A 13714-nucleotide genomic window follows, 5' to 3' on the forward strand; every position below is an offset into this window, starting at 1 on the left:
GACGGTGTCCTAGGAGTCCCACATCGAAGGAAAACCCCCCCACTTGCTGCCTTATAAGCTGTGAAGCGAAGGGAGTAGTGTACCATCGGTTTATAGTTATTCGAATAACTAAACCGATGGTACACTACTCCTTTCGCTTCACAGCTTATAAGGCAGCAAGTGGGGGGGTTTTCCTTCGATGTGGGACTCCTAGGACACCATCCGAGGACGTTGCCAAGAATGCCTAGGACGTTGCCATGCATGCCTAGGATGTTGCGAAGCCATTCGAGGACGTCCTAGGATGTTGAAGGACATTTCGAGGATGTGGTGTAAAAGGCTACAAGGCAAAAAGCCCTTAGCCCGAAGATCCATACATCCTAGGTACCCACAATAAAAGGGCCCTTTTATTGTGGGTACCTAGGATGTACGGATCTTCGAGCCAAGGGCTTTTTGCCTTGTAGCCTTTTACACCGCATCCTCGACATTTCCTTCAACGTCCTAGGACGTCCTCGGACGGCTTCGCAACGTCTAGGCATGCATGGCAACGTCCTAGGCATTCTTGGCAACGTCCTCGGACGGTGTCCTAGGAGTCCCATATCGAAGGAAAACTCCCCCACTTGCTGCCTTATAAGCTGTGAAGCGAAGGGAGTAGTGTACCATCGGTTTAGTTATTCGAATAACTATAAACCGATGGTACACTACTCCCTTCGCTTCATAGATTATAAGGCAGCAAATGGGGGGGTTTTCCTTCGATGTGGGACTCCTAGGACACCGTCCGAGGACGTTGCCAAGAATGCCTAGGACGTTGCCATGCATGCCTAGGACGTTGCGAAGCCGTCCAAGGACGTCCTAGGACGTTGAAGGACATGCCGAGGATGCGGTGTAAAAGGCTACATGGCAAAAAGCCCTTGGCCCGAAGATCCGTACATCCTAGGTACCCACATATAGTATGCCTTTCAAAAACACAATTTAAAATATCACAATTAAACATTTTATTTGGGCTTTTAGGCTAATTTGTTTGTTTGGACATTTTTTAGAAATGCTATATCCACAACATTTTTACAACAAATCCTAGTTGGCAATTGTTACTATTCTAATTTACATATCACTAAAATATCACAATTTACATATAGCGACGCTTGGTATGTAGAAATTTGTAATTGAGTGATAGGGAAGAGAGAAAAGTCATGAGTACTTGGTCTACATCGTCAGAGCAAGAACTCAAAAGGATAATAATTTAGGAAAACTCTTCATTTATATTGTAGACTAAAATGTGTAGAACATTGTATACATTTGTTTAGTTTACAATGTATGATTTACATTTTTGGTACAATATAAACCTATAATTACCCTTTTACAGATCTCTCTTTTTTCTCTTTTTCTTTTTTGCTAATAACCTTTTATAGTATTTAGAGGGGTGATATTGATACGTTAGAATAGTAACCCATTTTTATAATAGGAATTACATACACAACTCACTCACAATCCCACAATTTCTTGATTTATTCCATTCCCATGATTTCCTTTAATAATCAATAATTTGATTTGGTCTTGATAATATGGAAAGTGTATACTTGTTTGTACTTTCCTTCTTTTCTACTTCTTTGTTTATACTCCTCAAATGAGTTCTGTCCAACTGAATCCCATTCTCAAGTGATTTTAAGTCTAAAATGAACAACGAAGCCGACAATGTTGAATTCGAATCGCTGTTGACGTAGTCTTAAATGTCCTTATCATGATAGCCGCGTTGCTACTTGCTAGAGTTAGCCCGTATATTGGTTCGGATTGACTTTGTAAGTAAATCAACCGTGTTGCTGGGGCTAACGTGTATAGTCCTATGGAAGACTCATAATTCATTGGCAGACAAGCGGAGAGACTTTTCAGTCTACAAAGAAAGGGACTTTAAGTGCTCATCCCAAAAAAAAAAAAAATGAGGAGACTTATATGAATAATTCTTTCACTACTATGCATTTTTTTTTAATATATACTAGCGGTGACTTTTCAATTCACAGAAAGACATTTACTGAAGTGTAGGATTCTCTTTCACTCTTCCATTCCAAACGATTCCTTTTTTTTTTTTTTTTTTTTTTTTGAACTGTTTACGACACCATAACTCGGCACTTGTACACGACAAGGTATGCACATTTAGATAACTTTATTGACTATATATGGAGGTGGATTGAATTATTAATTTTTGAACATTATTTTCCATTTCCCATTTGAAACTAGAGTAAAAGGAAACTAGATAGAGAAATTGCTATTGTCCAATGATGGCAAATATCTTGCTTTTTCTTCTTCTCTCAAATTTTCACATGCCAAGGATGCGGTGTAAAGGCTACAAGGCAAAAAGCCCTTGGCCCGAAGATCCGTACATCCTAGGTACCCACATATAGTATGCCTTTCAAAAACACAATTTAAAATATCACAATTAAACATTTTATTTGGGCTTTTAGGCTAATTTGTTTGTTTGGACATTTTTTAGAAATGCTATATCCACAACATTTTTACAACAAATCCTAGTTGGCAATTGTTACTATTCTAATTTACATATCACTAAAATATCACAATTTACACATAGCTACGCTTGGTATGTAGAAATTTGTAATTGAGTGATAGGGAAGAGAGAAAAGTCATGAGTACTTGGTCTACATCGTCAGAGCAAGAACTCAAAAGGATAATAATTAAGGAAAACTCTTAATTTATATTGTAGACTAAAATGTGTAGAACATTGTACACATTTGTTTAGTTTACAATGTATGATTTACATTTTTGGTACAATATAAACCTATAATTACCCTTTTACAGATCTCTCTTTTTTCTCTTTTTCTTTTTTGCTAATAACCTTTTATAGTATTTAGAGGGGTGATATTGATACGTTAGAATAGTAACCCATTTTTATAATAGGAATTACATACACAACTCAATCACAATCCCACAATTTCTTGATTTATTCCATTCCCATGATTTCCTTTAATAATCAATAATTTGATTTGGTCTTGATAATATGGAAAGTGTATACTTGTTTGTACTTTCCTTCTTTTCTACTTCTTTGTTTATACTCCTCAAATGAGTTCTGTCCAACTGAATCCCATTCTCAAGTGATTTTAAGTCTAAAATGAACAACGAAGCGACAATGTTGAATTCGAATCGCTGTTGACGTAGTCTTAAATATCCTTATCATGACAGCCGCGTTGCTACTTGCTAGAGTTAGCCCGTATATTGGTTCGGATTGACTTTGTAAGTAAATCAACCGTGTTGCTGGGGCTAACGTGTATAGTCCTATGGAAGACTCATAATTCATTGGCAGACAAGCGGAGAGACTTTTCAGTCTCCAAAGAAAGGGACTTTAAGTGCTCATCCCAAAAAAAAAAAAAAAAAAAAGGAGACTTATATGAATAATTCTTTCACTACTATGCATTTTTTTTTAATATATACTAGCGGTGACTTTTCAATTCACAGAAAGACATTTACTGAAGTGTAGGATTCTCTTTCACTCTTCCATTCCAAACGATTCCTTTTTTTTTTTTTTTTTTTTTTTGAACTGTTTACGACACCATAACTCGGCACTTGTACACGACAAGGTATGCACATTTAGATAACTTTATTGACTATATATGGAGGTGGATTGAATTATTAATTTTTGAACATTATTTTCCATTTCCCATTTGAAACTAGAGTAAAAGGAAACTAGATAGAGAAATTGCTATTGTCCAATGATGGCAAATATCTTGCTTTTTCTTCTTCTCTCAGCAATTTTCACTGCAGATGCTCAACAAGGAGAATCCATTGTAAGCCCAGGCTCTTCTTTAACGCCTACTACCAAGTTTTCATGGCTGTCACGTTCTGGTCTATATGCCTTTGGCTTCTACCAACAATCCAATGGCTATGCCATAGGAGTTTTTCTTGCCGGGATTCCTGGAAAGACAATAATCTGGACAGCCAATCGAGACAATCCTCCAACTCTTGCTGATGTTACATTGAATTTCACTGGTGATGGTAGACTTGTCCTGCAATCTGCACAAGGCAATGAGTCAGACATTGTCAATCCTCCTGAACGTGCAACATCGGCATCAATGCTCAATTCGGGAAACTTTGTTCTATATAATTCTAATAAGGATATTATATGGCAAAGTTTCAACTATCCAACCAATACCATATTGCAGGGTCAGTGTCTCTTAGCTGACAAAAGGTTGGTTTCAAGTGTTTCAGAATTTGACCAATCAACAGGAATATTCCAATTGGTAATGCAAACAGATGGAAACCTGGTGCAATACCCATACATACCTGAATTAAAAGTTGAACATGCTTATTGGGCTTCTAATACATATGGACAAGGCAATAACGTGTCGCTCTGTCTTGATGATGATGGCCATCTCTACCTACTCAATTCCACTGGCAAATACCTATCAAATCTGACTCAAGGTGGATATCCAACAAACGGTATAGTTCGCCTTATGAGAATTGATGCTGACGGGATCTTCAGGCTATACTCACACAATTTGGAAAAGAATGGGAATTGGCTTGTCAATTGGTCATCTTCTGATAATAAGTGTAACCCTAAGGGCCTGTGTGGCCTCAATGGGTTCTGTACTACTGTTGATCGAGAAGCCAACTGCAAATGTCTTCCTGGATTTGTAAGAGTTCACCAGGACAATTGGAGTTCAGGCTGTGAAAGGAATTTCACTGCAGAAAGTTGCCAAATCAAAAACGGAAGTATGAAATATTTCATGTTAGAAGAATCTAATACAGTCTGGGAAGATAGTGCTTTTTCAATTATGCAGCAGATAATGACGAAAGAGGATTGTGAAGCAGCATGTTTGGAGGACTGTAACTGTGAAGCAGCTTTGTACAAAGATGGGGGGGCATGCCGAAAGCAAAGGCTTCCATTGAGATTTGGAAGAAGAGTACTGGCTGATTCAAGCGTAGCATTAATCAAGGTTGGTAAATCTACACCCATCATATCTAACATTGTTCCCATGGTGCGAGAAAAAAAGCCTCAAAAGGGCATATTGATTATCAGCATCTCACTTGCAGCTTTTGGACTCATTATGTTAGTGATTTCTGGGATAGCAACATATAGAAATCGTGTCTGGACCTATAAAAGACTCTCTAATAATAGTGGAAATGTTGGTTTGAGCATGGATGTTTCTCCAAGATCATTTACTTATTCTGATCTTGAAAAAATGACTGATGGTTTCAAGGAAGAGCTGGGTAAAGGATCATTTGGGACTGTTTACAAGGGAATAATATCGAATGTTCAACAGATTGTAGCTGTCAAAAGACTAGAGAAACTGTTGACTGAAGGGGAGAGAGAGTTTCAAACCGAGATTAAAGTAATTGGAAGAACACACCACAAGAACCTTGTCCGTTTGCTCGGGTATTGCCATGATGGAGAGAATAGGCTTTTGGTGTATGAGTACATGAGCAATGGCTCCCTTGCAGACATACTCTTCAAACCTGAAAAACAACTTTGTTGGACTGAAAGAATAGAAATAGCTCGCAACATAGCAAAGGGAATTCTTTATCTCCATGAAGAGTGTGAGTCACAAATCATTCACTGTGACATAAAGCCTCAAAATATACTCATGGATGAATATAGGTGCCCGAAAATCTCTGACTTTGGATTGGCGAAGCTGCTAAAACCAGACCAAACCAATACCAAAACAGCCATTCGAGGAACAAAGGGGTATTTTGCACCAGAGTGGCTTCGGAACCAACGAGTGACAACCAAAGCAGACGTATACAGTTTCGGAATTGTGCTATTGGAGCTTATATGTCATAGAAAGAGTGTTGATTGGGATCTTCCTGAAGATGAGGCCATTCTTGAGGAATGGGCATACTATTGCTTTGAGGCTCGTGAGTTAAGCAAACTTGTAAGTGGTAAAGAGGTTGACCAAAGACAATTGGAGAGAATGGTTATGGTGGGACTCTGGTGCATTCTTGATGAACCATCTCTTCGCCCTTCGATGAAGAAGGTTCTACTAATGCTGGAAGGAACTGTAGATATTCCAATCCCTCCAAGTCCGACTTCTTTTCTTAGTACTATATAAAATGTATTTGTATTTTTATTTTTTTTTCATAGGAAAAGTTATTGAGGGGGATTTGAGCTGGATATGTCCCTCCATTAAGACAAGGAAGTTTTAGTATTTAGCCAGTTTTAAGGCTACTGGCAAAATGTGTTTGTACTTGTATTCCTTTCAAAACCCAAATATGAGACTATTTGGAAGAATAATTTGCACAATATTGTTAAATTTCTTTTATGTTAAATATATGTACATGCCAATGGCCCTTGGCTTGATGGCCCTTATATGTGGGGCTCAAACTAGGGAACGGAATGACTCCGCAGTTCACACACTTCTATTTGTGAAGGGAAAACAATGTTTCTAAAAATATAAAATCAATTGCTTGTTTTTTCTCCCTTAAGACAAGGAGGGAGAGCCAAAGGGGGTATTCAAGCCTAAATTCTGTTTATGGGAGAGTCTGAACAGTGGCACTAATTAGTGACAAAACTCTTTTCTTTTCTTTTTTTTGAGAGAAAAAAAAACTATATGTTGTTACTCAGAAAGTATTTGCATTCTCTGGCTTTTGTAATGGGCTACTCGGGTATAGGAAGCAATGGTGTTTTGTCTATATCAGGACTATTTACTTAGACTAAATTGAAATTCGTACTCTTAAATTTTAAGATGGTTTTGATTTAAGGTTTCAGATTGTTAGGGAAAAAAAAAAAAAAAAAAACATACTTATCCGTTAATGAGATGGCTGCTGAATTCCACCTAAGACTGTGTGTGACGTGTTTTAATTGATCTAATGAAATCATGACGTCACTTTTGTCATGGCACGGCTGCCTTAGGGGGGAAAATAGTTAACTAATTTTATTTTTCTAATTATCTAGTTAGTAGTTAAGGTTTTGAAATTATATTTTTTACTAGCATCTCGAGTCTCTTAGACTCGATTTTGGCCTATAAATCGAGTTTCCAAGACTCGATTTTCATGATCTAATCACCTCTGATGTGGCATTTTTTTCCACGTAGAACCACTAAAAAATCGAGTCTCTAAGACTCGATTTACAAACCAAACAAATTTTAAAAAAATTTAAGTCTATGCGCAGCCTCACCTCCCAGATCAGATCAGCGAGAGAGAGAAAAACCAGATCAGAGATGAGAGATCAGAGAGAGAGAGAGAGCAGATCAGGGAGAGAGAAAGACCAGGGAGAGAGAAAGACGGCCTAGGCAGCCGCCGCGCGGCCGGGGCTCACGCGACCCGGGCTCGCCTGGCCTGGGTCGCGCCTGGGTCCTTTCCTTGTTCTGCTGCTCTTTTTTTTTTTTTTTTTTTTTTTGAACAATGACTCCTATGTTTAGGATAATAAAGGATCCAGTAAATACAAACCTAAAAAATGTGATTAGAGAGGAAAAAAAAAATTCGTAAAATGTGAAATAAAGAATATGTTAGGAGCAAGAAAAAAAAAATCTAAAAATTTGTAGACTGGTGTGAGTTTAGTGTAGTTATTATGTGTTTTGTAATTGTAAGCATGTGTGATATTTTGGAGTTTAGGTCTAGTTGGTTACAATGTAGAAGCAATGACAATGTTGAATCTAAAATGTCGGTGGGGCTAGTCATTAATATCATTATCATGACAGCAATGTTGCTACAGACTAGAGTTAGCCCACATGATGGTTGGGACTGACTCNCTCTGGTCTGATTTGTTGGGTCTGATTTGTTTTGGAGCTGATATATATGGTTATAAATCGAGTATCAGATACTCGATTTTCATGTAGATGCCACGTGGAAAAAGTGCCAACTCAGGCTTGATCAAATATGAAAATCGACCCTCAAAGACTGATTTATAGCCCATAAATGAGTCTCTTAACTCGAGATGTTTTAGTAAAAAAAATAGTTTTGAAACTAATGACTATTAACTACATAGTTGGGATTTTATGGTTATTTAGCCATTCGCCAGCCTTAGGTATCAAAGATTCATTTATAAAAATGAATATAATAATAACAATTTATCAACAATTTTTATTATCCTATTGACACTATTCTATCTTTATTCACTTTTTTTCTTTGAGAAACATGTTCTATGTTCTCTTAAAACATACTTTTATAACTAGAAAGACATACATAAATCAATAAGAAATTTGAATTGATTGCTTCATTCCACAAATCCTCTACAAGTCCATGATTTTCTACTATAATTATTAATTAATCAATGCATTGATTTGGTTTTCAATAATAAGGAAAGTCTCCAGTTCCTACATCCCCATAAGTTGTGCATGGAATCCTTCATGAAATGTGCAACAAACAAAAATTGATTTTATTTTTTGGTGTGGAAGTAAAACTTCCAAATTTGTTTGTATTTCACTTTTGGAGTAAGGGAAAAGAAGATCAAAAATCGACAAGGCTAGAACGAACAGCCCACATGATGGTTGGGACTGACTCTGAAATTACCGTGTTGCTGAGGTTAACATGTATAGTCCTCTGTGGAAGACTTATAATTCATTGGCAGACTACTAGACTAGTGAGGAGACTTTGAACATACACATGCATGCATAGATTTTCAGTCAACAAAGAAAGGGACTTAAGTGCTCATCCCAAAAAAATACGAGACTTATATGAATAATTCTTCCACTACTGTTCTGATTTTTTTTGAATATATACTAGCGGTGATTTTTCATTTCTCTTTCACTCTTCCATTACAAACAGTTCCCTTTTCTTTTCTTTTTTCTTTTTCACTCTTTGACACCATATAAAGGCTATTACTTCAAACCCCAATTCATTCAATATTTCCCTAATGAAATTTCAACATGTGAGGCCCCATACCTTGAACTATTAATTACATTGCAATTTTGCTGGGTCAGCCCACTTGCGTCATTGAATAAGCCCACAATGACTTGTTCGAAAGGATATTCGCACGAGCCACACACCAATCCTCCAAATTTTAATTGCCTCAGAATTTCCCCAAAATAGTAGCATGGAGATCCTACTTTATTATTCTCACTTGCAAAATTAGATATAACAGTGCTAGTAATATAATAATTTTTGTAACCAATGATATGATAAATTGTGATTACAGCTGCATCATAAATTTCATTAACATACTGTAACTCTCAAATAAAAAAATAAATATAAAAAATAAAAAAATAAAAAAAAGCAAATATATTGTAACTCAATCACAATGTGTAATGTGTAAAGGGTAAACAGTTTTTTGTCCCTAGACTAATTGATTCACAAAAGTTGGGTCGTTGCATGCATCTGTCATCAGTCATCGTCAAAGCTAGAGAGCAAATACGATTTTTCCCTTAAATTGTTGACATATTAAGATATGGGCCATATCGGCAGATGGCGGCGATCTCATGAAGTTATCCATGTTAAGCATATAGGACGATAAATGAGAACTTTATCAATTGAGAATTTGAAATTGAAACATATTTAATTGAGAATTTGAAATTTAAACATATTTAAGTATAACCACTTCACCCAATCCAATCAGAACCATATATGTTTATAAGAGATAAATAAGTTTATTTCGATTTTATTATTTTTTTTTTTTTTTACTATGCCACTAATTTTATCTATGTATTCTTAATTTTTCTGAGATAAATTTTTTCTTTTAATGTTCCATCACATGAATATTTGAATTTAAGAGTCCTATTTCTTTTCCAAAAAGTTTTTTTTTGGGGGCTAAAGCATAATAATAATAATAATAATAATAATAATATAACAATTAATAATAACCAATGTGGATAAATCTCATTATTTCAGTTATTGAGCTATGTCTTAATGTGGGATCAATAATATGTGAAGAAGTTCTCTACCTCCAATTTTTCCATGTCTGCAAGATACAATTCAATGCGCAAACATGATATCAGAGAAAACTATTCTATAAGCAAAATTTGCTTTTCCCAAAAAAATGGTTTAGTTGCGATGACCCCCTAAAAAAATAAAAACTATATACAAAAAAAATTCTTATTCAACAATTGGTAATAAGCATTGTACCCCATGTTATTAGAATTTATGTCAATGTTAACAAAAAGAATTAAACTTATATGAAATGCTTTTAAAAAATTGTCTTTTCCATTAAATTTGATAGAATTTCTAAAAAAAGTGTGTAATGGAGAGACACTGCTCAGTTTTAAATTTAAAGGAAGCATTACAACTACACAATATTTAAGAGGGGGAGACATACTTACATACCTACATGTGTATGTAGCTATGCTCACAAGAAGAGGGAAACGTACTAAAATGGATCGTACTTACATAGTTTAGAAGGTTCTCCACATTCTCTCCATTTCGAAAGTAGTTGTTTCTTTGCCCACTCACTATGTCCAACACTAACACATCAAAACCAAAAATATCAAACTTCACTGAAAATTGTCCATACACTGCATATTTTGGTGCCATATATCTACTACATAGTAGAAATTGATGATATTATTTTGATGTTATTTCCATGAAACAAAACAAATATTAGCTCTCCTCTCTCAAGATACTTACTAGGTCCCCAAATTATACTTATATTAGCTTGAGTTTGATCCAATAAAAACAATTTTGCCATGCCAAAATCTGAAAGTATGTTGCTAGCTTGAAAATCACGATGAATAATTCGAAGCCACGAATCTTCATGAAGGTAAAGAAGCCCTTGAGCAATACCCCCTATGATTTTGTATTGCTTTTCCCAATCCAATTGTATGCACTCTATAGGATCTATGTAACATATCAAGCCTTTAATTTAATGGAGTTAGTTTTTGACAATACATGTAACCCAAAAGAAAATTTATGAACACAACTTGATAAAAAGAAGTGTAGACATACCAAAAAGAAAGTGATCTCAAGGCTTGTGTTTGGCATAAACACATATATCACAGAACCTTACTCTTAAATAAGCCAAGTCTTATTTATTTCTTAAAAATACAAATTAAAATAATCAAAAACAAAATCAAAGATGATTGATCATACAAGTCGATGCTTAATTATTGAAATTGTATAGGGTTGGAACAAATGATTTTATTTTCTTTAGGAAAACCAAATCAAACAACAATATGTTGCCATTTAAAAAAATTGGTCTATATATACCTTCTTAATATTACATTAAATAATATGACATCTTAATTGTAGCTTCCATAAAGAACTAACGAGGATATAATTGTGACAGACCCGCAAAAGTGCCTCTAAAAAAAGAGAGATTTTTAAGTGTTTTTTAGGGCACCTCTCATTTTGAATAAATGGATACATGACTGAATTGTTTCATTTCATTGATTGAGTAAAAAAAAAAAATACATATTTGAAAAATTAAAAATTACATGGCTTTGGATCCTAGTTAGAAACTACCAAAAATACATGGCATTTTTTCCTAGCTACAATCTACCCAAAATTTTTTTTTTTTTTTGTTTGATAAGATCTGGGTCTACCTATCCAAAGACATTAAATTTGGGGGTTAGGTTACGGAATGGGGAGGTGTTAGGCACCCATTCTGCTCAAACAGAGTCTGGTCTTCTAGACTCTTATGACCAATGTACCCCTTTTATGCATGCTATGAATGACATGTTGCACATATAAAACTAAATTACATAAGTTTATTTATGAATGTATCTTCTTCTTCATTTTAAAAACTTCAGATATGTTCTAGTGATAAAAAAAATTGACTTTAGTTTAGGAAAAAGCAGATCTGTTTTTTGTTGTGTAAAAAAAGTGGTTTTTGTTTTGTAAAATATCAGATCTGTTTTGTGAGGGAAAAAAAATCATATTTGAATATTAAAAAAAAAAATTAGATTTGTTTTTATAAGGAAAAGATTTTTTGAGAAGAGAATTTTATTCATGAAATAAATTTATGTCACAATGAATTAAATAAAACAAACACAACAAACACAATCATGCATGATCTTTTTCTTTATTTCAAAATCTACATATGTAAAAAATAAATAAAATAAATAAAATCAAAAATCAAAAATCAAATCTACATCTAATGAAAACGTAGATCAGTTTTTTATTTGAGAAAAATTTAGATTTGCATCTAATGAAGATGCAAATCAGTTTTTAATTTGAAAAAAATTCAAATCTGCATCTAATGAAGATGCAAATCCGTTTTTAATTTAGAAAAAATTCAGATTACATCTAATGAAGATGCAGGTCTATTTTTATTTTGAGAAAAATTCAGATCTGCATCTAAGAAAGATGCAGATCCGTTTTTATTTTGAGAAAAAATCAGATCTGCATCTAATGAAGATGCAATTCCATTTTTATTTTGAGAAAAATTCAGACCTGTATCTAATGAAAATGCAAATCTATTTTTATTTGAGAAAAAAAATTGATAACATGCAGATTTTGAAACTAAGAAAGAGATCATGACAATAATAAAAAGAATCAAGAGCATGTTTCAACAAAGGGTCATTCTACGGTACTCACTGTTCTTGTTGGTGGGTACTATACCCCTATAAATCTTGACCATTGATTTTATTTGTTTTAATCCTAATTATTTATTTATTCTTAATGTAATACTAGTTACTAGTCAAGCAGGTAACTTATAAAAATAAAAACATATGGAGGAAAAAACATAGCAGCTCCCCTTGCATTCTCTCTCTCTTGTTTTGCGTTCACAGAAAAATCAAAGGGACTATTTTTTTTTCTCTCTTGTTCTCTCTTTCAAATTGCTCTCTTGCTTTCAAATCAATATTCTAGGTGAATCTCCTATTGGAATCTATTTGTTTGTTCTCTCTTTCTTAGATCAAAATAGCTTTGTAAAAGGTAAGGATCAGAAAGACAAAACCCTAATTAATGCAAGCTGTGAAATCTTTGATTTCAACCGATCACTGCTCTCTCTCTCAATTTGATAGGATCAAACACTCATCGTGCTTCAATTGGGTACTTTAGATAATGTCTTCAAATTTCGTTAGTGTTCTTAAGCAACTTACTACGATAGAGATAAAGGGTGGAAATAGAAGAAACTATGATAATCTGCTTATCTGACACTTTTTTTAGGGCTGGAATTGATAAATATTGATTTTGGGAACTTAAAGACATCCTTTCATTGAATTGCATCTATTCAAACTATCACTCATCTTGAAATAAAGATTAGTAAATTATCACTTAATTTAGAAATAAAGATAGGTAAATTATCTTCATGACAAATTTTTTTAAAAATTTATAATGATTTATTTTCATTATACAATTTTTTTTTGTTTGTTTTATTTTTTAGTTTTTTATTTTTTCGTTTTTCAAACATGCTTGATTTTTGGTAATACAAGTGGAGCTATGAGAAGGAGAAAATTCAAGAAGCATAAACTATGGAGTTCTGTTGGCTAGAGTACTAGTTACGCCTTGGATAATTGTCTTCTGCAGAAAGAGAATTTGGTCGTTCTTATCTAATGATTGAATTCATTTTGAAAAGGGAATATTGCATCTTCCTTGTGGAACTTCCAATTCTAATCGTTGTAGAAGATACATTTATTCCATATGATCAATTTTTTAACAGCTTGATAGAATGAAATTATGCAGGTTCTATACAAACAAAAGTTACATGTTTTCACCATATATGCAAGTGAAATGTGCAATTTATATATGCATTGTTTAAATTGCACCAGCAAGCCTGTGTAGAGCTGTTATATGATATGGTTTGCATCATACGGTTCTCATCAAGAATTTGTCACCCTTCTTCTAAAGTGACAAGAATAAATTAAGTGATAAAAATTAGCTCATTGGGGCCTAAAGTCATATATAATTTGCAGAAAGCAGAACTAGG

General features: G+C 34.2%; 1 protein-coding gene across 1 annotated transcript; it reads left to right on the forward strand.

Annotated features, from left to right (window-relative positions):
• The first annotated feature begins 3595 nt into the window (after positions 1-3595).
• On the forward strand, positions 3596-6239 carry LOC111983285 (G-type lectin S-receptor-like serine/threonine-protein kinase LECRK3). Its single transcript, XM_024014947.2, has one exon. It carries the CDS (start codon positions 3693-3695, stop codon positions 6027-6029), a length of 2337 nt encoding a protein of 778 aa, XP_023870715.2. The 5' UTR covers positions 3596-3692; the 3' UTR covers positions 6030-6239.
• The last annotated feature ends 7475 nt before the right edge of the window (positions 6240-13714 follow it).

This window comes from Quercus suber, unplaced genomic scaffold (assembly GCF_002906115.3).
Source record: "Quercus suber isolate HL8 unplaced genomic scaffold, Cork oak 2.0 scaffold_308, whole genome shotgun sequence".
Classification (NCBI taxonomy): Eukaryota; Viridiplantae; Streptophyta; class Magnoliopsida; order Fagales; family Fagaceae; genus Quercus; species Quercus suber.